Source organism: Calonectris borealis, chromosome 29 (assembly GCF_964195595.1).
Source record: "Calonectris borealis chromosome 29, bCalBor7.hap1.2, whole genome shotgun sequence".
NCBI classification, from domain to species: Eukaryota; Metazoa; Chordata; class Aves; order Procellariiformes; family Procellariidae; genus Calonectris; species Calonectris borealis.
The window spans coordinates 3,165,753-3,191,236 of record NC_134340.1 but is presented as its reverse complement, the minus strand read 5'-3'; the positions used below and the strand labels follow the sequence as shown (position 1 = coordinate 3,191,236).

The window sequence follows — 25,484 nt, the reverse complement described above, 5'->3', positions numbered from 1 at the left end:
CACCGCCCCAGACCCGGCACCGCCCCCGGCCCCGCCGGGCGGCGCGGCCCGAAGCTGGCCGAGGGGGCTGGCGGGCACGGGCTGGGGCTCCCCGTCTCCTCCCGGCGGGGAGGTCCTCGCTGCCGCCTCGCCCTCTTCTGACCCTCCCTGCCAACGGCCCCCGGGCCTCCGAAGGACACCCGGGAGACGCTGACGATGCCGACATCTGTTGGCTGGAAAGGGCTTGGTACCAAGGCGAAGCTGCTGCTGGAGACCGCTTCTCACTCGGTTTGGCATCCTCCCCGGCCCATCCACTGCCTCCGTCTTTGAAAGGTCGGGAGTTTGTTACTAATGCCCTTTGGAGAACAAGGAGCTGTCCCTCAGCAGCAAAGCTGAAAGCAAGTCATCTCGGGAGAGCACCAGCGCTTTTTGTGCTGAAGCGTGCAAGCAAGGAAGGAAACCCCGCTCTCTTGCCCCACGCCATCCCTGGCGTGTACTCTTCACCCCCTCCTTTTGGTAACACCTCCATTTCCCTCTCTCGTCACAGGGAACCGCTACGAACTCAAGAGCTTCAGTCAGACAACAGCTCGTAATGGCTTACTTCTGCAAGTAAGAAACTCGTAGAATCTTTTCCTAAGTCACGTATTCACCTACCCCTTGCTTCTTCCTGCTGAAAAAGTGCAGTCCTGCAAAACGTCTTTTATTACAAAAAAGTTTAAAAATCACGGTCGCTAGGAGATGCTTCCAAATGCAAACAGAACCAATGCACCCCCATTTCCCGCAGCAAAACACAACACATTCCTGCCAAGGGCACAGGACAGGAACCCCGCGATGCTGCAGCCGTTCCTCTACAGGTTCAGAGGCTGACCCAGCTTCCCAGTCTCTGCTTCGGGAACAGCAGCCTTGGGCTCCCGGACCACAGCTGCTAAGGAGCAAGACAGCTCGTGGTGAAGGTCCGACAGCTCCTGCCTGGTCTTTGCACAGCAGTCTTGGGCCAGCTGCGTCCGCACAAGGGACACCTGAAAGAGGCAAAAGGCTGAGCTCAGACACGCCCGCACTGTGAGGACCATCCGTAGCTCCACGGTACCGGCTGTCGGGGAAGACGCACCCTCGAACTCCAGCCCTTGCAGACGCTTTGTCCCTGGGGAATGGGAAGGAACAGTCACCCCGACTGAACTTAGATTACCAACAACCCAGGCTTCTTTCTGGCGTACCGTTCGCACGTACAACACCGAGACATCGCCCGTATATTGAAGACAGAGGTTCCTACAGGATTTCGTAACCCCACTCTTTTTATCAAAAGAGAGATTTGGGCTACTGACACCTTAGTTCCACATGCTTTTTCCTCAGCAGGAGCACTACTGGCTACACAAGGTAGTGAAGAACCGTCCTGCTATGATCTAGGTGAAAGACTTGTCAGCTAGCGCATGACGAGGGAGCAAACTCTCATTTCTCCTAACGTCAGAGCATTTCACCACTGAGCAGAGCATAATGCGATGAACTAAGCCCAGGGGGGAAATGAGCCCTAAAGGACTGCTGAGGCCTTGCAAAGCCTCAAACTCTCCTCTTTCCTGGCAACACGGGGTTGTGCCTGCGGGGCTTCTTGGTGGGAGGGACCCAGCTGCTCTCACCTCCGGTGAGGTTTGCAGTGCAGAGCAGCCACAGGGGCTCTGGCATGTTGCCCTCTGCCTGCTTTGGAGCGGAGGAGATGCCAGCACTGGGAGCAGCGCTCGGTGCTCTGCCCTTTTGGGGAAAACAGCTCAGGTGAGAGGTCTTCCTCTCTTTTCAGAGTGACGCGTGCTTTGCCAAGGGCTGTGGTCCACACGGGAATGTGATCCCCAACCTCAAGCCAGCAATATGAAAATATTCCTTCTCGGCAAGTGAACTCAAATAACGGAAGCAATTCCTCAAGGAGTTTTATGGCTTATGGAACCTGCTACGTTTGAATCACAATACCGAGGTCTGTCCACATAAAGCCAAGCCAGATGAAAAGCGGGACCCTGATCTGCTAAGCATCTAGAGCAGACTAGGTGCGAAACGCAGGCAGCCAGCTCCAGAAGGGGAATGCGCGGTGCTGAATTAGAAGCCCGTAGTGCACACGGCAAGTAAGACGTCAGAGGGACTTCAGATACGGAGGCTTCCTGGTGAAAACGTCCTTAAGATACAACTTGATAGCTTCAGCAGTATTCTCGGCTCACTTGCCAGAGCTGAGCGTCATGCACTTCACTCACATAAATCCTACGTGCATTTTGCCCTCAACACCTGTGAAGATTCACCTCCTCAGGGAGCCCGGGTGTACCAGACCCATAGAAGTACCCAGAGGAGAAGGCTGGCGACTGCTGCTACTGCCAATACCACTGTCCAAGGATGCAGCAGGGTTCAGGAGCTGGGATGTACATTCTTACGCTGATAAAACAAATGGCCATGGAGCGTTTAGGTCTCTGACTCAGTCCGATATTTGGATCGCGATTAGCACAGAATAGCAACACGAGACTAACGACTGCCGGAAGGCTGTAAGCTCTGGCGCTGCCTCACATCCCTGGAGCTCTAATATGATGCAAGCTCCACTGTTAATTGAGCCAAGGGAGAATAGGAAGGGTCAACAAGACGAGTAAGACTCAAGGGGAACATCCCTAGAATATTCTCTACTTTCCGGCGAGTTCCAGTTTTCTGAATTTCCTCCAATCCCTCTCCCACCATGCCTGACCTTTAGGCAAGTCGGAGACTAGACCGAGGTGAATGATGCTGTTTGGCCATGGCCAACAGATGTGTCTGACGGGGTATTTCCACTGCCTGGTGTACTCGCTTCCTGACAGCCAAACAAAACTCGGGCTCTAGCATCGTGCAAAGTTGTGCCCGTCAGCACAGCCACAGCAGCTTTTGATGAGAGCTTTCCTACTCCTCACCTGGTTCTGCAACTCAGCTAATCGACGACTGCAGCGCGCGTGAGACTCCTCCTGTGAAGAAAACACAAGGGTTTCTTTTTCGTCTCCAGTTTGGCCAGGGCCACGGTCTGTATCCGACTTCTATTAGGTCTACGCTGGGGGGCTGCTGCCATTGTTCCTCTCTATGGCCAGACCCTCCTCCCACCGAGTAAGGTTCTGTTCTCACCTGTCTAGAAGCAGGCATCTTGTGCTGGTCAGAGAGAGAAAATCCGCCTGCATCTGCCAGCGACGGACCCCTACAACATCTCTTCAGACTCCTCCGTTCACGTTCCACCTGCACGTTGGACAGGAGAAAGGGTCACAGAAACCTGCCGCCGACCAAGGAGCAAAAGGACCTCTGGACATCATGGCAAGGAGATTTCTGTTCAGAGACTGTTGAGGGCACCAGAGAACGTCGGGGGCAAGAAACACTCGAAGTAGACCGTGGAAGAGAAAGAGCAAGAGGAAACAGCTCCTGACACAAGAGTGTCAAATGTGTGTCTGTGGGGACACGGGGGCAAGAAGGGTGGCACCGGAGTGAATGTGCACTTGTGAAGGCAATGGGCTGCCAGAAGAGAGAGAAAATATGAAAGTGTGTGTCCACAGGGAAAAGCGGGAGAGGGAAGGAAACAAGCAGAGGACTCCAAAGTGCTCTCTGTGGAAACGTGTTGTGTTCCAGAGGACCGTGAGGCTTTGCAGAGGCAGTGAAAGCCTGTTTCACCTGCTCAAGAGTCCTCCTGAGCTCAGCGTTGAGTTGCTTCAGCTCAGTCTTCTCAAGTTCCTGCCTTGCAACTGCTCGCTGCAGACATTCCAGCCGCTGCGACAGGATTCTCTTCTCCGAGAGCCATGATAGCTGCTCCCCCTCTGCAACAGCCTGCTGGGTATTCAGAGAGGAGATGACGTGAGCTGGTGCCGCATAAAGGTTAGAAGGGCCAGAATCAACCAGTCGGGGAGAGTGACCGGACTCAGGAACGGACAGTGCTAAGTCCCTTCTTCTCCTCCTGGTCCACAGGCCAAAGCAACACACTCTCTTCCCAGGGCCCTCCTCCAGATCACCTTGGAGAAATCCACACAAATTTGCCTTCATGCTTTTTGGACTGCGGCACAATGAAGCCTGATCAGGCAATGGTACGAATTCCGTTATTTTTAATACACTGGAAAACCTGTACCTCAGAAATCTAAATCGCTGAAAGCACCATCAGTGTAGCTGCCGTTCAGCCATCGTTACAAAATTCTGCAGAGTTTGGTACATTAGTTTGGTCAGCTGTGCCCTTTCCTTTCCATGCCAAATCCTAACCACGACATGTTGGCTAAGCTTGCCTGGATAGGAGAGAACCAATTACCCATCCCCAACTTTTGGGCTTGAGTTAAAATTAACAACAAGCTCCGTAGTTCTTTCAGTAGCTCTGGGCTTGACAGAAAACATTCTAGCCGGTGAATGGTCTCTGGCCGGAGCTACACAGACAGGCAAGCCTGCTGGCTGCAATCATAGTTTCTTTGGCCAAGCAGGTCACGTATTTATGGGAATATACAGTCATTAGAATCCTTTATAGACATTTTAGTGGACTGATGATCAAGCACACCGCCTACCTGATGATGAAACCAGTCCGTGTCCCTCTCTGAAACCATGCTCTGCAGGACGGCTACTTCTTCCCTCAAAGTCCCATTGGCCATTTCACTCTTGGTAAGGGCAAGAGTCAGTGCTTGTGCTTTCTCTTTCCATTTGACTTCTCTGCTTTCAGTCTGCTTCAAAACAGCAACCACACACTCCAATTCTTCCCCCTTTGCTTTCCGCTCATCTTCCAGTTGTTGGGTTAGCTCCTTCTGCCTTTGCAAGGAACGGTCTCTCTCCTGGAGAACTCTCCTCTTCTCTGCTTCCTCTTCCTCCCATTTTTGGAGTTTCTGGATCTGTTTCTTTAGGGTCTCCTCGTCATCTTTCCATCGCAAAGCTGATGTTAATTGTTTCAGGAGTTTACTCAGCCTCCTAAGCTCTTGTTCTCTCCCTGTCAGAGTCTCCTCTAAATACCCGACTCTCTCTCTCTGGTACTTGATCTCCTCATCCTTCTTTGTCAGAGTCAGCTGAACGTGCTGGAGATCTTCCCGAAGAGCTCTCACTTCCTCTTCTTTTTGCTCACCTTGAGCCTTGGTCTCTCGTTCCCTCTCACGCAAGGCTTCTTCCAGGAGCTTCTCTTGCTCTCTGGGATGTCTAACCTCTTCGTTCTCCTCCGTTTGCCTAAACTGGAGATTCTGCAAGGTCTTCAGTTCTTCTTCTTGGCGCTGGACTTTTTGCATGAGAGTTTCGTTGTCTTCGTCTCTCTTCCTCACCACTTCCTCAAGCAGAGTCACCGTCTTCTGGCATGCTGCTAGTGCTGCTTTCGTGCTTTCGCCACGAAGCCGCAACGCGTTCATTTGCTCTGTCTGCTTGAGGAACTCCAAACGGTTCTCCTTCCATATTTGGCTCATTTTGTCTAGATCCTGCTTGCCTTCTAACTCCTTCTGCTCTCGAAGGTCCTGGACATGCTCTTGCAAAGACGCTATCTCTCGATCTCTAGCTTCTAGGGAAGATTCAGCGTATTCTAGTTTTTGCAGTATAGCTTTAGTCTGCATCGCTGCCTCCTCCTTTTGCTGTTGAAGCTTAGAGATAGCCTCCTCCAGAACCCCTATCTTTTCTTCTCTTTCTTTCAGAGTCAGTTTGGTTGCTTGAGGATTTGTTTGCTCAGCTTCATGCTTTTCCTCCTTCTCCTCGCATGCCTCACATCGCTTTCTAAGGGATAAAATTTCTTGCTCTTTTTCCTCTAGTGCCACTTGAAGACGCTGCAGAATTTCCTTCTGCTGTTCAGAGTCTTGTTCTTGGTTTTGGAAGGTCTCAATCAGCTCCTTCTGAGATTCAATCACAAAATTCTTCTCTTTCAGTATTGCCGTAGTGTATTCCAAGTCTCTGCGTACGACATTCATCTGTTCTCCTGTTTTCTCCTCATAGCTCCTTGTTTGTTGCTTTTGGATGTCTACGAGTCTGTCCTTCTCTTTTAAGGTTTCTAAGGTCTGCTCCAGCTGGTCACGGACAGCCCTTAACTGCATTTCCATGACTTCTTCAGCTTCCTGGATTTGCTTTTGTTGTGACTCAAGCTCTTGATCTTTTTCAGATAAAGAAAGTGTCATCTTCTCTACTTTACCATGAAGCTCTTGCAGGTACCCCTCTTGCTGTTCCTTGTACTGCTGCCAGAGTCTTAACGGATCCCTTGGAGAATCACACTCGCTCTCTCTGTCCTTAAGAACTGCCCTCAGGTGTTCAAGGCTCGCGTGCAGAGATTGCACCTGCGCTCTCTCCATTTCCAGTTCTTGGATCTGCTGAGTCAGAGGCACAAGCTCTAAGTTTTTCTCCTTCAAGTTGCCTTTCATATGATCAAGATCCACCTGCAGATTTCTCGCTTGTGATGCACCGTGTTGTTCTAGAATCATTCTTTTCCCCTCCTGCGATTTGATCTCCTGGTCTCTCTCCTCCAGCTCTTTGCTCACCTTGCTCACAGCAGCCCTCTGCATTTCTCGCTGCTTCTCCAGGTCCCGTATCTGTTCTTGCTGGGATCTGATCTCCCGGTCTCTCTCTTGCAGGTCTCTGCTCATTTTGCTTACAGCAAGCCTTTGTTTTTCTTGCTGCTTCTCCAGGTCCCGTATCTGTTCTTGCTGGGCTTCCATCTTCTCGTTTTTCTCTGTTATGTCCTTAATAACGTGAGCGAGAGTAGTTTTATGCATTTCTTTCTGCTTTTCCAGCATTCTCACCTGCTCCTGGTACAACTTCATTTCTCCCTCCCTCTCTGACAGGATGGCAGTCATATGAGTGAGAGTCTCCTGCAAAGCTTTTCCCTGTGCTGCCTCTTTCTGGAGCATCTGGATTTTCTCCCACTGCATTTCCACTTCCTCGTTTTTCATTTTTAAGATGGACAACGTCGTTTGAAGTTCTTGTTCAAGGCAGTGAGTCACATCTGTGGCTGTATTTGCTCGGGTTTCAGAGGCTGTGACTGATTCCTGAAGAAGTTTTACCTCCCATACCAGTTTTTCTTTAACTGCTTGCAGTCTGTCCCGTTCATGCTGCAAAACAGTGAGAAAAAGATTCAATAATTCCATCCATATAGGTTTGCTTGTCGTACCAGATTTGAACTCCGGCTTCAGTGGCAGTCAAGGGCTGCCCCCTCTCTCCCTGCCTCTCGGGATGTTGTAGACCCTTCCTGTGCCACCCTTTAGGTTGCGTCTTTCCCAGCTTACTCAGCCAGTCCCATCTTCCTCTTTGCCCTTCTCTGAACCTCTTCTAGCTCTAGTGTGTTCTTTTGGGGAGGAGCCGCCAGAACTGCAGCCAGGATTTACAGTCCAGACTAGGCACGATTTAGGCAGTGGCTTGATGATGTTCTCTCCATTAGGGAAGAAAGGGAAGAGAGAACAACCCCAACATTTGATTTCCCGATTTTGGGGGGTCTTTTTTTTTTGGACCTCTTCTGTGTAGAGTTTTCATGGTACCATCTTCTAGAACCCCACTGTCCCCTCTTGAAGGAGTAATGGTCAGATCGCAGTCTGTCATTCTGTGTTTGAAATCAGGACGAGTTTTCCCCTCGCAGCCATACATATTTATCTGGATCAGCACTTTTGTTTCTCACATGGCTCTATTTTTTCCCCACTGTCTGCTCTCAGATGGGCAATGTGGAACAGCTTTCTGTGACTGGCAAACTTTGTCTTCTCACCCCTTTTTCCAGATCCAGATATTTAGAAATCTAAATATGGAAGTGGACACAAATAATTGCCCAAACCATGCAATGTAAATAGAGATAAGTTTGAAAATTACTTTGACTAAAGCTTCGAGGGCAGAAATCATGGAATCGTAGACTCGTTTAGGTGGGAAAAGACCTTGAAGATCATCGAGTCCAACCGTTACCCTAACACTGCCACGTCCACCACTAAACCATGTCCCTAAGCACCACGTCTACACGTCTTTTAAATACCTCCAGGAACGGCGACTCAACCACTTCCCTGGGCAGCCCGTTCCAATGCTTGAGAACCCTTTCGGTGAAGAAATGTTTCCTAATATCCAATCTAAACCTCCCCTGGTGCAACTTGAGGCCGTTTCCTCTCGTCCTATCGCTTGTTACTTGGGAGAAGAGACCGACACCCACCTCGCTACAACCTCCTTTCAGGGAGTTGTAGCAAGCCTCCTTTTCTCCAGACTAAACAACCCCAGTTCGCTCCCCATCAGACTTGTTCTCCAGACCCTTCCCCAGCTTCATTGCCCTCTCTGGACATGCTCCAGCACCTCCGTGTCTGTCTTGTAGTGAGGGGCCCAAAACCGAACACAGGATTCGAGGTGCGGCCTCACCAGTGCCGAGCACAGGGCCACGACCAATTCCCTGCTCCTGCTGGCCACGCTGTTTCTGATACAGGCCAGGATGCCGTTGGCCGCCTTGGCCACCTGGGCACACTGCCGGCTCATGTTCAGCCGGCTGTCGACCAATACCCCCAGGTCCTTTTCCACCACAATTTTCAGAATTGAGGAAATTAAACACCCTGAATCGGAACTGAGTTTTATATGACTACAGCATCTTTTCCTGCTCAATCAGAAGAATGCAATTGGAAAAGTTAAACCAAAAAACAACCACTGCTATAAATAACACTCTTCTGCTCCTGTGGTGCTGAGTGGTCTCTCCACATAGTTTGTGATACAGGTCATCTTAACTATCCCTCCTTTCTGGCCTGTCTTCTCTTACCCAAGGTGATGACCCTGCTAATTCAGCTACATGGCAAAAGTCTGGGAAACAAGGAATGCTGAGTGGAAGGAAGGGGAAAATGAGGGAAACTTGGTCAGCATTTGCGTACTCTGTATCTTCTCAGATTTGGACTGAACCTGTACAAGACCGCCCAAAATCAGCTCTCCACTGGAAAAAGTTGCTCCTTAGAAGGATTAACAGAAGGCCAAAAAATGTGTAAGAAATGGCCCTTTACGGCATCTGACAGCCTCACCAGGACCTCCTTTCTTTGCTTCTCAGTGCTCTCGAGTTTCCTTTCCAGAGACGCCACCTCTTGATGCAGAGTCATAGCCTCCTTCTTTAGGCACTCTTCGGAGGCTGCTAGCTGGGATGTCAACTCTTCCACCTCAAGTAAAACACAACAAAGCAGTCAGAGACTACAGCTTGTCACTGTCAGCCATATCATGTACTGTGAGGAAAGGGAAAGGACAACTTTGAATTTCACCCTATCATGAGAGTACCAGATTCAAACGGATACAGCCGACTTGTTTAAAAATCTAGGTGGGTCACCACATTCATCTGAAAAACCACCTTAAAAATCCATTCTGATGATTACTGGCAAACAGGCAAAAGGACTAGCCCATCTGTCCAGGGAGGAGCTGAGATTCAGCTGGCCGGTAAGTCTCCTTCAGACCAGCTGAGATGGAGACCACAGCATGATGGCAGTCAGAGGCATTACCCCATCAGCCTGCTGCTCTGCGATGGAAAGGCAAGAAGGGGAGAGACCACCTGTCTGGTGATTGCAGTAGCTACTGCTGTTTCAGTCACCTGTTTTTGTAGAGCATCCCTCTGCTGAAGAAGGATATTCATTTCCTCTTTGACGGTTTGGTGCCGCTCCTCCACTGCCTTGATCTTACTGCGAGTTTCCTGCAGCTCTCCTTGCAGCTTTTCTCTGACGTTCTGTAAACACAAAGGGAGAGCAAGCTACTGGGAGCTGCCATCGGGCCCAGCTTTTTCCTCTTTCTGTCTCAAAAGCACATTCATTCAGCCACTTCTTTCTGCTTTTCTACCCAGCTCGGCTTCCCTTGTAACCCTTCCTTCCCGTTGCTGATCTCTGGAGCTTACCAGGCTCCGTGCTTTCAGTGCCTGCTGTAGTCCTTGCCTCCTCAGGCGCAGCACTTATGTTTTATTTCCTCGTTACTGCCCTGCACTCTGTCACCTGGCGCCCTCAGCCTCTCTCTCAGCTTACGTCCCATTGCCAACGGCCTGTTCCTTCAACCTACCCTACTAGTCAGGCTTACCTGCCCAGTCTCTCGCTGCTCTTCCACCTCCTGCCTGAGCTGCTCTAGCTGCTGGCGGGCTTCTCTTAGCTCTCCCTGAGTTTGGAGTAGCGCCTCTAATAAAGCGTCCCTCTCACGCTCCTTTTCTAGCAGGACCTGCACAGAAATAGAGAGAAGACGGATTTAAACTTCCCATACAAAATTTGAGAGGTAAGACTCAAAGACCGACGGGCTCACACGTTCTCAAAGCACTGTGCTGCTGGTCTCCTAGGTCATTATCTGCCCGCTTGGAGGCACAGATTCCTAAGTGAGACTGGCAGTACAAACAGGGTCCACCCGTGATTGAATCTTCAACAAGCTCGTAGTCATCCATCAGGAAAACGTGTGGCATTTCTCAAGTGTCTCGCCTTGCCGCTGAGGGCATCCCTCGTCTTCTGCTGTGTCCTGTTTGTCTTTCAATAGCGACTTTCGCACCTAGTTAGCAGCCCGATAACCAGCCAGCTCTCTCCTTGCTGTGCAGGCGGCTTCCTTTGCGAGCTCACTCATTGTGAGACACGGTTATGGTGTTCATGTTCTCTTCAGGCCTGCAACGCGCTCCCTGCCTTTCTTAAAACCTATGCTCTGGTAGCCTCTCGATTTAGAGGCCCTCTCCCTCATGGCACAAAGCTCTCGTCGTTGCTAAAGCACCTCTCACGCTTACAAAGGGGCATCCAAGAGACACTTCTACCCAGACGGACAGTGTCCAGAGAAGCACTGCCAATAAGGAGCCCAGAAGAGTAAAAAAACCACACAAATTCTCCTTTCACAGTCTTTACCTCTTGCTTGGCATTTTCGACTCTAGTTCGTTCCTCTTCTTGCTGAGCTTGCATGGTGGCAACTTTCTGCTTCATATCAAAGAGCGTCTCCTCGTGCTCCCTTTCTGTCTCTGCCTTCTCCTTTTCCCATTGCTCCAGCATCTCCTGTAGCTCTGAACGGTGCCCTTCCCGCTCTCTTGCCTGATGAGGGGAGGAAAAGACGTCAGGATGGAGTCCCAGCCAAGCTCCTCAAGAAAATGTGAAGCGTCATCCCTCCCACAAACCCCCACCTCAACAGTGCACAGTAGTGTCTTCGAGCCCTCCGTAAATCACGTCCTGTCAAGGAACTTCAAAGGAGATGTTACCTTCCCCTCTCTGATGGCAGCCTGCCTCCTAGCACCTCCCTCCTCGGGATTTCTCTCTGTTCTCAGAGTCTCTATTTTCAAAGCTCAACTCCGTTCTCATCAACGAAAAGATGCAGACGGACTGCAGGGTGAGAAAGGGGCCAGCACCCCGATGCGCTAGTCACAAGACAGGCCACGAACTGAAGTACCAGGAACAAGGGGCCTGTTCCGTATGCTTTAAGCCCAAATACCTCCGTCAACCATGAGAGGACAGAAAGGAAGGAACAAAGTTCCCGTGACTGCAGCTGGCAGCAATGTAAGGAGTCTACTTCATGGTAGACAGGAGCCTGGTAAGATCCTACCCCTTTGCTGCCATGCTTTGGGTGGGGACCGCCCAACCTTCTGCTGAACGCGTCCCTGAATCTGTGGCTGCAGTTACCGTCCCAACATAGTCCTGTGGGTCTTCACGTGCCTTCAAGTACGAGCCACTGGCTCTGCTGCCCGACCTAGCCACGTGTGGCCTATGACAGATGATTGCTGCCACTTCACACCTTTCTCAGGCTGTTACTCTTCTAAAGCCAGCCCACAAACCTTGCTTGAAGAATTCAAAAGCACATTGTTTCCTACCAGGTCTTGCAGGAGCTTGTTTATTTCCACCTCGTGATCAGTTTGCCGAAGCCTGAGGGTGCTGTCGTACTGCCGCTCTGTCTGCAAGAGCTCTTGTGCCATGTTTTCCCGTTCCCGCCTCATTAGAGATCTCTCTGCTTCCAGCTCACGTTGAAGGCACTTCACTTCCCCTGCAAACACACAAACGGCAAGATTCAGTGCCTACACAAACAGGGCTTCTGACTTCACTGACCTTAAGCCATTTCAATTTCAGTGCAGGAGGGATCTGTCTCCAGCTCCTTCACTCCTCAGAAGCACTGCGGACAGAGAGCTCTTTTTATACCACCTTCCCTAGGCAGGGGGATCACCAGAAACAAAGCACACGAGGCTCTCACCTCGTATCACCTCCTTGGCCTGCGTGGCTGCGTGAAGTTGGATTTCGAGCTGACTCCTGGCGATCTCCAGCTGAGATAAGTGCTGCTGCGCCTCAAACAGGCTGGATTCCAGGGTCTCCTTCACTGACCTACGAGTTGCAAATACGGGGAGAAATGAGTTTCTTGCTCCTGACACCCACAGGGAGTTACTGCAGTGAGAAGTCGTTCAAGATCCCTACCCGTGAGTACGGAAAATGGGTTGCGTGGAAACTTGTATACAGAAAGCATACCTCTGCCATTTAAAATAGCAATGCAGGCCCCTCCGAGGGGATGCCCAGGCTTTACTTACGACCTAGCGTAACGCAGAAAGCCCGGCCGAATTTGATCTCAACAGCCAACTCTTAAATTGCCGTTCTCTGATCTATGACACACGGGTAGCCGTGCCCACAAGGTCTGTGCCAGCAAGCAAAAGCCCAGCCTCTGCTCACAGCCCTCATCTCATCAGCACTTCCAAGTTGTCTGCAGGGGCACAGAATAGGAGCATTTCCCTGGCTGACTCGTGACTTTTTAATGCTGTTCCTAGTGTAGGTAATTCTCCAGACTCCCTATATTTAAAAGGGACTAAAGAAATACATCAGATGATACAATAAAACCTCATGCTTGTAGCAGCATTTGGAAGAAATATGAACTAGATTTTACCTGAACAAGGACTACCTGAAAGGAGAGACGGGTATCCTTCAGTTTAAACTGTTGGAAGTTCAAGAGAAAAACTTGCTACTTTTCTTTAAGCGTTGCTAATGAAGTAGGCAGTAGCCCAAATGACTCGTCGCTCCTTAAAATGGAAGTTGTAGTACTGCAGAGGCAAACCGTTACATCCACAGACTTCAACCGACGACTGCGTATGACACACGGGATTTTGGAACCAGGAGCTGAAGTTACCTCCCTGATCTAACGCAGCGTCCTGTGTGCCAGGTTCCTACAATACACAGCCCTGCCTCACTAGTACAGGGATGCAATCAGGACAGCATCCTTCAGGGTACAGGGGCGCCTGAGCGCCCCAACTTTGATGAACAATGGAGGATGTGTCTTCAAGAAAGAGAACAAGCACATATTTCTGATTACGCCAATCTCTGGCAGTCCAAAGTAACTATGCTCCATTTTAAGGATAAGCCAAAGTCAGCCTCTAAAACAGAACAGAAAAGATAGAGTCCAAAACTGTGACAACAAAAGGCTCTTGAGAACAACACCTGGCAAGAATAGTTGCTACAGCCCAATAATTGACAAAACATAATTCAGCTGGATCGAATAAGAGAAGCTGGAGCTCAGAAGAAGCAGCAGCTCTCAAGAAACAGGCTGAGTCAAAAGGGTGTTCATCAGCCTCGCTAACAACGTACTCTGGAGTGGTAAAGCGTAAAAGTCAAGAAGCATGACAAACATCATTTGTACAGCTCTGCAAGTTCAGGAGTCTTCTAAAAAACACCGAAGAGGAGGGCAAACATCTCGATACCTTGGGTTGTTTTGGGGGTGTTTTTTTTTTTTTGGAAACGCAAACTTGTCGCATTTGATCTTAGAAACCTGATACAACAGAAGGACAGAATCTTGTTCCTTCCCTGTGTAACTTCTCCATGACGTCTGTCTCTAAACAGCACAGTGGTAAGGAGTAAGGACCCAGACATCAGTGAGGGGCAAGAACTCCCGAAGACTGGCGAGAATTCAAAAGAGGTTTCCCTGCTGCTGGTGTAACCAACCCTAGGTCCTGCACCATAGGTAACAAGAGTTAGCTTAGAGACAGAAGGCCCTCAAGATTTTCAGCACGAGCCTCTAGCTTCACCCTAAATGGCAGTGTCCTACTCACAATGTCCGAATGTAATAGCCTTGAATTCTGAAGATCCCATGTCAAACTACTTGCTAAGGAAAGACCTATCTTCAAACGCACAGAACAAGAAACCAAAACCAGAGAGAAGCTTCAGGTTTCCGTAAACATCTGCGTGGTTTAAGTATTACTCAATGCAGAGGCAAGGTACCAGATACTGAGGAATTATATTGGCTTGCTTTGGACTTCACACAGGAATGTGCAAGGGGGCATAAACGTGAGCCCAAGGCTCAGGAGAGCTTTGTTAGCTTTCGCTGTCAGAAAAATAACATTCAAATCATGCTATAGTGTTGGGTTTTTTTTGCTCGAGATTCTTCCGTTTCCTGTCGGCGGACAGTGAAAGCATCTGAAAAGCGGAGAGGATGCAATAAACCCCCGTGCAATGATTACCACCTTTATAATTGCCTAGGGTCTCCTCCCTGCCTTTACCTGGCCTCTGCCAGCTGCTCCGAAAGGCCTTGTCTGTTCCGCTCCGTGGCTGCCAGTCGCACCTCTAGGGCAGCCTTCTCACGCACCAGCAATTCCTTCTCTTCGGACACCTTGGCCAGTGCACGCCCTTGGCGAGAGGACTCCTGGCGCAACTGCTCCAGACCACTGCTAGCTGACTCTTGCTGGCGGTAAACCTGAAAGTGGGACAAAATACAGTCAGAGTCCTTTCTCTGGAGTTCTGTCCAGAGCCGGCCAGTGCCACTGCTGAATCTCCTGGAGGAGAAAAAGCCCCTGCACTTTCTGGGCTGAAAGTTTAAGAGCACCTGCTCTGTACCGCACTGGGCTGCCAAAAGGCACTGGGACTGTTAACTTGGAAGTGATGTGTAAGGCCCTGCTGGGTAGCCTGGGACCAGACAGCTCCTTCAGGACAAACGTACATACCCCAGACTACGTGTTCTCATGCAGAAGTACTGCACTTTCCGGAACTGCCACCCTGCAAACTAAAATTCTATCAGAATCTATTCCAGTGCTGGAAATTTTCAGGAAAGTTTGCGCAAAAGCAACTTTGCTCGCTGAAGAAAGTGGAAATACACATGGTTTCTCCTTCTAGGAAAAAAAAAGGATCAAAGTGTCACCTACTTTAGCGCGTAAAGCAGTTGGATGCAAGGAGGTGATGCTTGGCAGGGCAACAGCCCCTGTGGTGAGCAGTGTCCTTTAGGGATTTATGAAAGCCTGTCTGGTGCGGCCAAAGAGATGGTAGACTCTATTTGTACAGTAGTTCATGTCAACAATACTGTTTACTTGTCTTACACAAAGAAGTTGTCTAATATACCTTGCTGGTATTCAAGCTTGAAGGTTAACCGGCATTTTTTAGCTTTTTTTCCTTCAGTGTAACACCTCTGCCGGCTATTTGCCAAACATACCACGTACTCCAAAACTAAGGCTGTCTAACAGAGAACAGACCATCAGAAACAAACAATTCTCCTCTCAAAGTTATCCCGTAACACCCCAGATTGTACGTTATGAAACTGACACTTGAATGATGGCAAACTGCCTAGTCTCCTCCAGTGATATGATTCTCCCAAGCTCTTTTTCCACTGTACCAAAATCAGTCAGTCCAGAGTAAACAGTCTTGCGTGATCACCTGCTTCTCATCTTCTTCCTCAAAGCCTGCAGAGGCTCTAGCAATTCAAAGCTGCATGTATGTCTTCAAATACAGTTTCAACAATTTCAAGATGTCATGCCCATTCTTAGCAGTACCAGACAGCAGACATCGACTTGCAGCTTTGTCCCGCTCTCTAGGCTCGAACAAATGGAGTTTTGAAAGTTGCAGACTTCACAAGAAAAAGCATAAATCGAAACACACAGCCCCGTTTGTCTTGCCTCAGAAAAAGGGTGGAGAGCTATGCTGTTTGCTCCTTTTGCCACATGTGAGAGTAGTGGCCTCACTCAGATTCATGGGCAAGACAAATCATCTCTCTGCAGCTTATCAAAAGCCAAAAAGGAGGCCAGCGCAGACAGGTGGATTAAAGGAACGTGTAGAAGCAGAGGACAACTCAAAGAATTGCAGAACACCTCTGCAAGTATCAACGCATTTCCAAAAAGAAGTAAACAAAGCCTTCTGACCTCCAGCACTACCAAGTGTCTCCTTGACAAAACCTTGACTGCAGCATCCAACAGATACGGCTTCACTGAGCCAAGCAGCCAAAAGCCCAGGTTTTTGGTCTCGCCTGATTGAGTTTCTCTTGGGTTTCTGCCTTCTCCTCTGCCAGTATCCTCAGCTCTACCTGCAGCCCTTCCTGTTGCTCCTCTGCTTTCTTCAGCAGCTGCTCCAGGTGGGCTTTCTCTGCGCAGAGCTCTTCGTTTCTTCTTTCACACAAGTTCAGCTTCTCCTGGTCAGAGATCTTTGCTCTCTCCATCTCGCCCACTTTACCTGACAGAACGCCATTCTCTTGCTCCAGCTACGATCACAGAAGCACAGAGGGAATAAAAGACAGTAAGATTTACTATGGAGAAGCTTTGGCTTGGACAGAAAAAGGAACGTTTCCATATTCAGACAGTCATACTGTCGGAAGGCAAGAGGTCTGAAAAGAAGCAGCAGCTGGAGACGAACACCCGGCAAGATCTTTGGCGACTCTGCTCACCTGCAACACGAGTTTCTGCAGTTGTGCCTTATCCAACGCAAGGGCTTCATTAATACCGCTCATCTTCGCTGTTGCAACATGTAGGTCAGCTACTTCAGCACTCCGCTTTTCCAGAGCCCCTGTCAACTCTGCCACCGACTGCTCTGCCTGAAGAGACAAAAGAACAACGTGAAAACAAAGACAGGAAAATCCCCGACTTTAAGCAGCAACTCCACATCCCCTTTTGTGTCTCTGCCATACTCCCACTTCGGTGTTCCCAATAAGCACCGAAGTTAGTGGGGACTAACTACACCAAAGAGCCTGTGTGGTCTGATCACCATTTTCCAAGAAGGAGAACAACATCGTCCCTGTCTTCTACTGCCAGAAACAACATCTGTGGTGGTCTTGCTATGACAACTCCCTCTCCCACAAGTGCTGCCTAGGAATAAGGTGACCGTACCTTTTCCAGTGCCATCGTAAGCTCATGTTTCTCTTGCTTCACCAGATCCCTCTGAAGGTGCGAATCCTCCGGTGTCTCTCTTGCGACTACCAACTCACTCTGTAATAATGAATGTTCTCCTTCAAGTGCAGCTAAGTCCTTCAGTCTATGAGAAGGGGAAAGACAAACAGGTTTTTAATGTAAGAACAGCCTCATTTCCAAAACCAAGAGTATAGAATCATAGAATCACAGAATCACTTAGGTTGGAAAAGACCTTGAAGATCATCGAGTCCAACCGTTACCCTAACACTGCCACGTCCACCACTAAACCATGTCCCTAAGCACCACGTCTACACGTCTTTTAAATCCCTCCAGGGATGGCGACTCAACCACTTCCCTGGGCAGCCTGTTCCAATGCTTGAGAACCCTTTCGGTGAAGAAATGTTTCCTAATATCCAGTCTAAACCTCCCCTGGCGCAACTTGAGGCCATTTCCTCTCGTCCTATCGCTTGTTACTTGGGAGAAGAGACCGACATCCACCTCGCTACAACCTCCTTTCAGGTAGCTAACAGCTTCCTGCCTGTCAGTTCTCTCTCTCCCCTTTCATACGTTGGATATAAGGCTTTCCAAAGTTGTTCTTTGGCTAAGACAGACTTTTAAAGTCCAGATTACTATTCCCACAATTACTTTTGCCTTCAGCAGTGAATTGATGAAAGAGCTTGCAATCTATTCGGGGAGATGTCTATGAATTTCCAATCCAATAATCATAGGATTGCAGGATGATTCAGGGTAATATGAGTAATGTTGCAAAATGGCACTTCTTGCCCCAAAGGCCTTCTGCGCTCAGTCTTGCAAGGAAATGTCAGTACAGAGGTGCTACATTGCTTATGATGGTCCTGTGCAAATTCCTCCCAACTCCCTTAGCACAGCCCTGGGTAGCAAAAGGGCTGTACGAGAGACAGAGCTCTCTTTATGCCGGTCTCAATTTCTCACCAACAATCAGTTAGCGGCAAAACCATTGTAATATGCAATCTCTTTTCCAGTCTTGTCTTACTCAGAAGAGCTTCTGTCAGTCAGATGTTTCTTCCTATCCATTCTGTTGAAGGCAATAGTTTGACTAGGGACAGAAACAAGGCTGTACAGAATGGGCGTGTTTTAAACGTGAACACAGCCCATCTATGAATCCAAGAAGCAGCCACAAAAGATAACGTTGGTAACGGCAAAGTTTAAAACACATTTACCTGTCCTGAAGCTCCTTCTTCTCCAGGTCCCCCTTGACTTGTAAGCACATCGCTTCCCAAGTCTTCTGGCTTATTTCCTGTTCCGCTTGCTGCTGTGCCTGATCTTCTAGGACGGGTCTACCCAGAGTGACGGACTCCCAGAGCTGTATGCCAGAGTTTAGGTGGGAGCAGTTTACAAGTATAGACCCAGAAAGCCTCATTTGCTCTGCCTTCAGCTCTGACAAATCTCTGGAGAAGAATAAAGAAAGAGAGAATGTTCACACCACCATCTTTATCCGCTGACTCACCTCTGAAGCACGTAATTGCGCAACAGTAAAAGCTGGCAGGAAAGACGACATCTTCGTTGGGGGCGAATCATTCATCTGGCACTTTGGGATCAGGACACATCTGGATAGTTGAGCCATGGGTCTATTTGACGGTCGAGGAATGAGTCGATTTTCTCCTCAGAGATAAGAAGAAATGTATGGCACAGCCAGAAGGCTTCAAGAATTAACCAGTAGGTCAGGCATCCTCTGCACATTAAGGAAAGCTTATAATCAAATAAGGTAAATGGCTGACGGTAACCCAGAGTTTGAAACCGCACGCTGACACCGGAAGAATGTACCATTACGGCTACACTATTTTTGTTTCACAGAAGGCAACTGTGAGAAAGGAACTTCAGAGCGCGCAAGAACAAGCAAACAATCACAAAAAGGAGGTATCAAACTAAGCAAAATAAATTGGATAAATGCAGTAAGACGGTAGAGAAGCTATTCTTTCTCTCAACAATGTTGGTACAGGAATAAGCGGATGCAAACTGACCAGAATAAATGTAAGCTGGAAATGAGAAGGAAAAAACCCCTATGTATTCATGAATGATCTCTCCATCAGGAGCAGTGGGAAAAGAAAGCCAGTGAGATTTAAGGCAGATTTTAATCACTCTATAAAAGGGACCGCTCTACATGCTGCATGCATAGCTTTGGTGAGTCTCTTCCAGTGTGTCCACATATGCCTGTGTCTGTGTTAATAGGCCCCAAAATCAACACAGTCAAGTTCATCTGTTCGGGGCCTCTGCATTGCTTATAGCCCAAGCCCCTCAGTTTTATCTGAAAACCAGCATCAAACAAAATGATTCCGAAAATAGCCTCAAGCATGCTTAATGGCATTGCTTCAGACTACCGAAGGAGAAATCATATCTTTAGCCGCAAGTAAAGTAACATCAAGGCTCAAAAAGCAGGTGTGAAGGGAAGCTACATTTTTTCTGCAAGACATCTAGCCTCAACTTCTACTCACCGGTCAGTGGCAGTCTTCATTTCCAGGAAATGACGGCGGAAGGTTACCACCTGACGCCATAGGCTGAGTAGGCGGTTATGTTCACCCCTTGAGTAGCTGTCATAAAGCTAAACATGCAAAGACAAAAAGAAATGCCAACTCAGCCTTCCCTGTCACTGTACAGGTCTTTCGGGTAGGAGAGAGTACGACCATCATCACCAGATCTCCTTTAATAGCAGTTCCAACAGGGGCATCGAGGACTGAATAGCACCACATAAGCATCCTCAGTAGACCTGCCACCTGACTTCCAGGAAGGGAACATCCACGCTTCTCCTGCAGGAGTGGGTACCAGCAGAGCAAACTGATCAGGATTCATCATCTCGCCTTGCAGAGGTGGAGGAAGACCAAAGCAAGCCCCTCCAAGACCAGCGTCAGATTTGCTTACAACAGGCTATTGGTAAGGGAGGCCTGTCTTGTTCTTCTGTTGGCCACTCTGAATCTGAAAACATGCAGACCTCTCCGCTCTCCACTGCTTGTAGACAGTGGAGATTTAGGAACTATTAAAAAGAGGAGCGTTCATGCGTGACTGCCCTACAGTGCCCAGCAACAGCAAGCATTTGCCTGTAAGACCGAGCAGCATGGTCACAGCAGGCGGGCATCTCCCGTCACCACAATTTGCTGACACTCCTCCACCTCACACCCCCGTCTTCCGCTAGTCAACACCAATACATCCTCAATGTCGCCACAACTTTCACACAGCAAGTTCTCTGTGCCAGAAATAAAATGCATTCTCATTCCACTCTGGCATCACGTCTGACATGCCCGTAGCCTATCCTTACCTCACGTTCATTGCGCCATTCTCTCTCCTTCAATTCCAGCTCCTCCCGGGCCCTCGTCCAATCCGCCGTCAGTTTTCCAACATCTTCTTTGAGGGCTACATTAACCTCATTCGCTTTATCTAGGTGCTCCTGCAGGAGAGTGGTCACTTCTGCCAGCTTCTCACACCTTGGAAAGGGAGAAACAGCAATGAGGTCACCGAACAACAGCTATTCACAAGCAGCATCCCCGTGATTTTCCAACTCCTTCAACACTGACCTTCTTGTCAAACTGAGAGGTAGTAAAAGTGCTTCCTAGGATTAAGATCTCTCTGTTATGGCAAACTCACTTGCTTCTCCTTGCTCTGAGCCTTCAATTTCCACCTACGATTTCGGTCCCCCCTTCCTCTTCAACTTTGATGATGCCCACAGTTAACGTCTTGCCTCCCCTCCGTGCTGTCTGGTCACCGCATGCATCGCCTTTCTCTATCGTTGTCCTGATAGCCTCTTCCTCCACACCTCTCTCCAAGTTTCCATGGCCTTTTCCCTTGCAATGTTGTACCCACCACTGCCCTCACCTTCTTGTCAAGCCTCTCCCTGTCCTTGTCCTATATACGCTGTGTAAGACCTGTAGCAAAGACCCCGCCCTGTTGATCCAGTAAACTGCACACCACGAAGACAGCACCATATACATAGGGGAAACAGCTTTATATGAAACTTTCAGCTGAAAACTGGAAGGTCAAGCACTGCAGCTTAATGACTTTGGGGCCACAGACTAATATCCCACCCAGGAAACATTTCATGAACAGAATATCAAGAACTGCTGCCCTGCGAACAAGCACAAAACTCAGTTTCTGGATCGAAACGGGAGTTGTGCTTCTCCCACCTTAGCTTGCACATACGAAACGCAGCACGCAGATGCCTTTTACACCGCACACAATTTATCTCGTGGGCAGAGGCAAAAAGGAAAGCAGAGAAAGAAATCTGGCAGAAAACGCCTGTGGTGCCAAGTGCTCTACGGGAAGACTCCGACACAAGCACAGGATATGCTATTCAGGTAAAAACACACAGGGAAACTTCTGCGCCATGAAACGTTCAGGACGTCAGGGCTTGATTCTCAACCTAAAACCGGGCTCTGCTGAGTAGCTCACCTACTGAATCATAGAGTAATTTAGGCTGGAAAGGGACCTTTGGAGGTCACCTGCGGCAACCCCCGGCTCCAAACGGAGCCATTCAGCACCCAACGCTATTACTGCACCACAGAACAACTGTGGACCTTTCTCCTTTCAAAACGGCTTGCCCAACTGCTTCCCTTGGGGAGACCAGGCAGCACTGACAGGTTTTCCCTCACTTCCATGAGCGTCCAGAACACCAAGGATGAGGTAACGCTTCTTCCTTTTACCTTTGATGCTCCTCTTCCAACTGAAGCAGCACTTTCTTCAGGCTGTGGTCTTCTGTGGCTTCCCACCTGCCTGGAAGGGATCCCTTAAGAAGAAAGGAAATGTTTAGTCAAATTCTTGTGTTCCCTCCACTACTGTTCGCATCCATCGCTTTCCCTTCCATTTGCTTGGTATCGCAGGAGCTCGTGGCTTCTTCCAGGCCACATAACAGTGTCATGACTACGGGGAGGAAGGGAGGGGAAGGGTGTTACTCAGTGTGAGTAGCTCTCCTCAGTCTCCCACTCCTGCACTCTCCCAGCTAGGTATCCTCAGCTCATGACCGTGAGCGCTCACTTCGACTTGAAGCCTGGGACTAGTCTCCTACCCTTCGTTTCCTAGGGTTACTTTGGCCGTGAAGCAGAAAGAAAAGCACAGAGCCAGCTCTCTACGTTGAACGCCAAATGCTATGTTTCAACCCATTCTTTTTCAGAGACAGCCGTACAGTGTCACAGGCAGTACACCCTCTCCTCAGACCGAGGACAAATGTTACTCCAGCTATTGCACTCTTTCACAAAATTAAAATCCTTCTTGATAGGGTTTTCTGCACTGGCATTGCTGGGACTACTGGCTGCTCTAAGAATGGCAACTGGACGAAACACTGACGGGCAAACTTAGAGTGCTTCCTTCAATCCTCAGGTAGCAAAATCTTGTTTTTCCTCTGTCATTGCTTTGGGGAACTTTTTGTCTGCGCTAACGAATGCTACGCACACTATCTTTAGATAGCAGCCTGCACACTCACCCCTCCTGCCTCCAGTTGCTGCTCCAACTCTCGACACCAGGTCCGGTACTGCAGTACCTAGACGGATACATAGGATGAAGATGAGCGAATGCAGCTTGTGGCAGCCTCGGCTCCTCCCGCATTAGCTTTTCTCCAGGTCTTCACAGCCCAAGCACAGTACCTTTCACAGTGCTGCTGATACAGTCAACCAGAAGTCGTTACGACATAGGGAAGCTTCACTTTATCTAACTTTAGAGAAACTGAGACAGGGTTTCTTTTACACGTAGTGCTACCTGCTCATCCTAAGACAGCGATGGCGAGCAGAGTGATGAGACGGGCTTAGCCAGCCATGCCTGCCCTATGGCCACTGTGAAATATGTTCATCTGATTCGTGTGATGAAGTGTGACCTTCTGTACTACATACCCTTGTATGACCACAAGCCTAAGTCTAGCAGCGTGGTTAATGTATATAGTATGTATATAGTTCCTGCTTCTTGCAAAAGCCACTTAGTGAACATTCTGGTATAGTAAATGAATTTACTATACTTTTTAGAGAAGGGGGGATTGATAGAGGGAACTAACACTTAAGGGTTAATAACAGAGCCATTGTCTAGCCTAAGCCATAAATTAACTAACAATTCCTGACTGAGATTTTACCATGGTACATCCTCCCACTTGATAAGAGCGGACAGGCCTTGAGCTGGCTCCTTAGGCCTCCTATGTAACAGCTGTAACGAGATAGTGTCCTATGTAAATCACTAACAATAAACAACTGTGAAGGAATAAGTGTTAAAGGACAAGATAACCCGATGCCCCGTTACATTCCAAGAGTCAAAGAAATTAAATGACCATATATAGACAAAGGAAGCCCAGAGTTCAACTAATGGACACAGTGAAGAAGACTATGAACGACCACCGGAGAGGAAAAAGACCCTAACCCTAATTTTACTGCGCATGCTTGGACTATGTAAATGACTTTTGGAACTCATTTTAATACGAAGCGGGGACAGGTCATGCATATGTATAGGCATATTACAAAATTATATGAATATGTAATGTTTCACTGTATATATTTATGATGAGTGCCGCGTTACGGTGTGTGTCCTGGTGGAGCGGAGACTCCCGGCACACCCAGCGCTGTTTGCTTGCCTCTATTCGTTTAATAAATTGTAAACTTTAATTGGAATCCTGTTTGGGACTAAGTCATTTATAACACCACTATGTACCCCAAATCAGTATTTCCAGCGGGCTAGAAGTCCAGCGGGTGCTTGCAATTAGGGAAAGGATCAAAATCGCTTTTCAGTCTGCGGCAAGCAAAGCCAGTTCCGACCCCAGTCCTGCTCAGCCACTGCAGAACGCGGATTTCCGTTCAGCTGCAGAAGGCGAGCACGGGCCAGAAAGCAGGAGGACCCGACAGCAGCGCCGCGCCCGCCGTCGGGCACCGGGCCGGGCAGGGCGCGGCCTGCCCCGACCCCCGCCCGGCTCTGGCACCCTCCTCGCTGCCGCCGCTCCCGCGGCCCGGGCGAACCCGGCCAGAGCCGCCCGCCTCCGCCCGGGGCCGCCCAAAAGCGGCCCCGCCGGCTCGACCCCTGCCGCGGGACAGCCCCCTGCTAGCGGGGCCGGAGAAAGGGTTCGCACGCCAGGCCTCTTTCTCCGAGTACGGAAACGACCCAGCGAGAGGCGCGGCAGGGCGACAGCGGCAGCGCCCGGCGCCCAGCGCGCCTGGGCGGGCCGGGCCGGGCCGGGCGGAGCAGGGCGGCTCCGGGGCCCCCCCCGAGCTCCGGGCTCGGCGCCGTCCCGCCCGCGGCAGCGCCGGGGAGGGCCCCGCTGGGGCCGCGCGTTCGCCCCCCGCCATCTCCGCCGCCCGGTCCCCTCTCCGCGCGGCGCGGGCGGCCCGGGCAGCCCGGCCCCGCCACGGCGGCCCGGCCCCGGGCAGCTCCCCCCGGGCGGGCGCCCCCGCTCCTCACCTTCGCCTGCAGCTTCCGCACCAGCACCGCTTGGCGGTGCTGCGCCTCCTGCGAGCTCTGCAGCCGGCGCCGCAGGGAGGCCTGGCTCCGCGCCGCCATGGCCCCGCTCGCCAGCCGGGCCCGCCGCCCTGAGAGCCAGCCGGGCCGCGGGGCGGGAGAGCCGGGCTCGCTCGGGGCCGCGCTGTGGCAGCGGTTCCCTTCTCGCTCCTCGCTGACGGTGCCGCGCCGGGCTGCGGTGCTGCCGCGGGGGAGAGGCCGCCCGGCAGCGGTTCGCGCCGGCGAGTTCTGCGCAGAGGCGGTTAACGGTCCCCGGCAGCGGTTCGCGCCGGCGAGTTCTGCTCGGAGAACAGAGCAGAAAGCGATGGACGCGCCCGGGTTAACGGCCCCGGAACGTTAACCTGTACAGTCTGGGAGAGAAGGAGCGGAGGAACCGGTGCCTGACACCAGAGTGGCGGATGGGGGGGTACGGGGACTCTGGGGCAAGAAGGGTGGGACCGCAGTGACAGCAGAAAAGGTCCGTCGCACAGGGAAGCCAACTGAACAGCTACGGCTTTCCACTAAAAGCTCCAACTTCAGCCCGCGACTGCCGCTGGAGCAGGAGTTCCCATCCAGTACGAAACCCAAACATACACAGACGGAATTAGTGAATCTTTTTCTCCCTGTTTTGCAGCATGAACGGGACAGACTGCAAGCGGGGAGAGAAAACTTCAAATTTGTAGGGCAACGTACCCTGTGAATTAGGCTTTTCTTTCATGAGCTCATGAAGAAATACAACAAACATGACAAACGGGGCTCAGTCCCCTTTGTCCAGACTAGTCTATTACGTGAATTCACCACTCAAGTCACGAGGTTTCATAACTTACAACCCGTAATACTCAATTCATGCACTTACAAGCAAAAAAAAAAAAAAAAAAAAAAAGAATTAGTTCCCTAGCGAGAGTGCTCATCCTTCCTCTGCGACGGTGCGGGCATCCCCTGTATCACCCTGGGAAGCACGAAAGCTGCAGTGGTCCAGCTGCTGTTGGACCTGCTTCAAAGGCTTTTTGGGTAAGCTGCTGTTTCACACCTTCCAGCTTGGAAGTCTGGTCTATACCATTCCCAAAAGTCAGCAGATTCTGACAATACTGCCAGACAAAGATGATAGCTGCAGGAGACAGCCAGC

General features: G+C 50.1%; 1 protein-coding gene across 1 annotated transcript; it reads right to left on the bottom strand.

Annotated features, from left to right (window-relative positions):
• Window positions 1-666: 666 nt before the first annotated feature.
• On the bottom strand, window positions 667-24,421 carry LOC142094099 (uncharacterized). Its single transcript, XM_075175938.1, has 21 exons — window positions 24,323-24,421; window positions 22,377-22,433; window positions 21,601-21,683; window positions 20,223-20,388; window positions 19,405-19,511; window positions 18,133-18,360; window positions 16,913-17,057; window positions 16,474-16,620; window positions 16,060-16,290; window positions 14,330-14,523; window positions 12,059-12,176; window positions 11,675-11,875; window positions 10,725-10,904; window positions 9,931-10,065; window positions 9,458-9,589; window positions 8,886-9,035; window positions 4,494-6,989; window positions 3,625-3,780; window positions 3,091-3,198; window positions 2,886-2,936; window positions 667-998 (listed from the first exon to the last, which is right to left on the bottom strand). The coding sequence occupies exons 1-21, from the start codon at window positions 24,419-24,421 to the stop codon at window positions 828-830; spliced, it is 5,355 nt and encodes a 1,784-aa protein (XP_075032039.1). The 3' UTR covers window positions 667-827.
• Window positions 24,422-25,484: the final 1,063 nt, after the last annotated feature.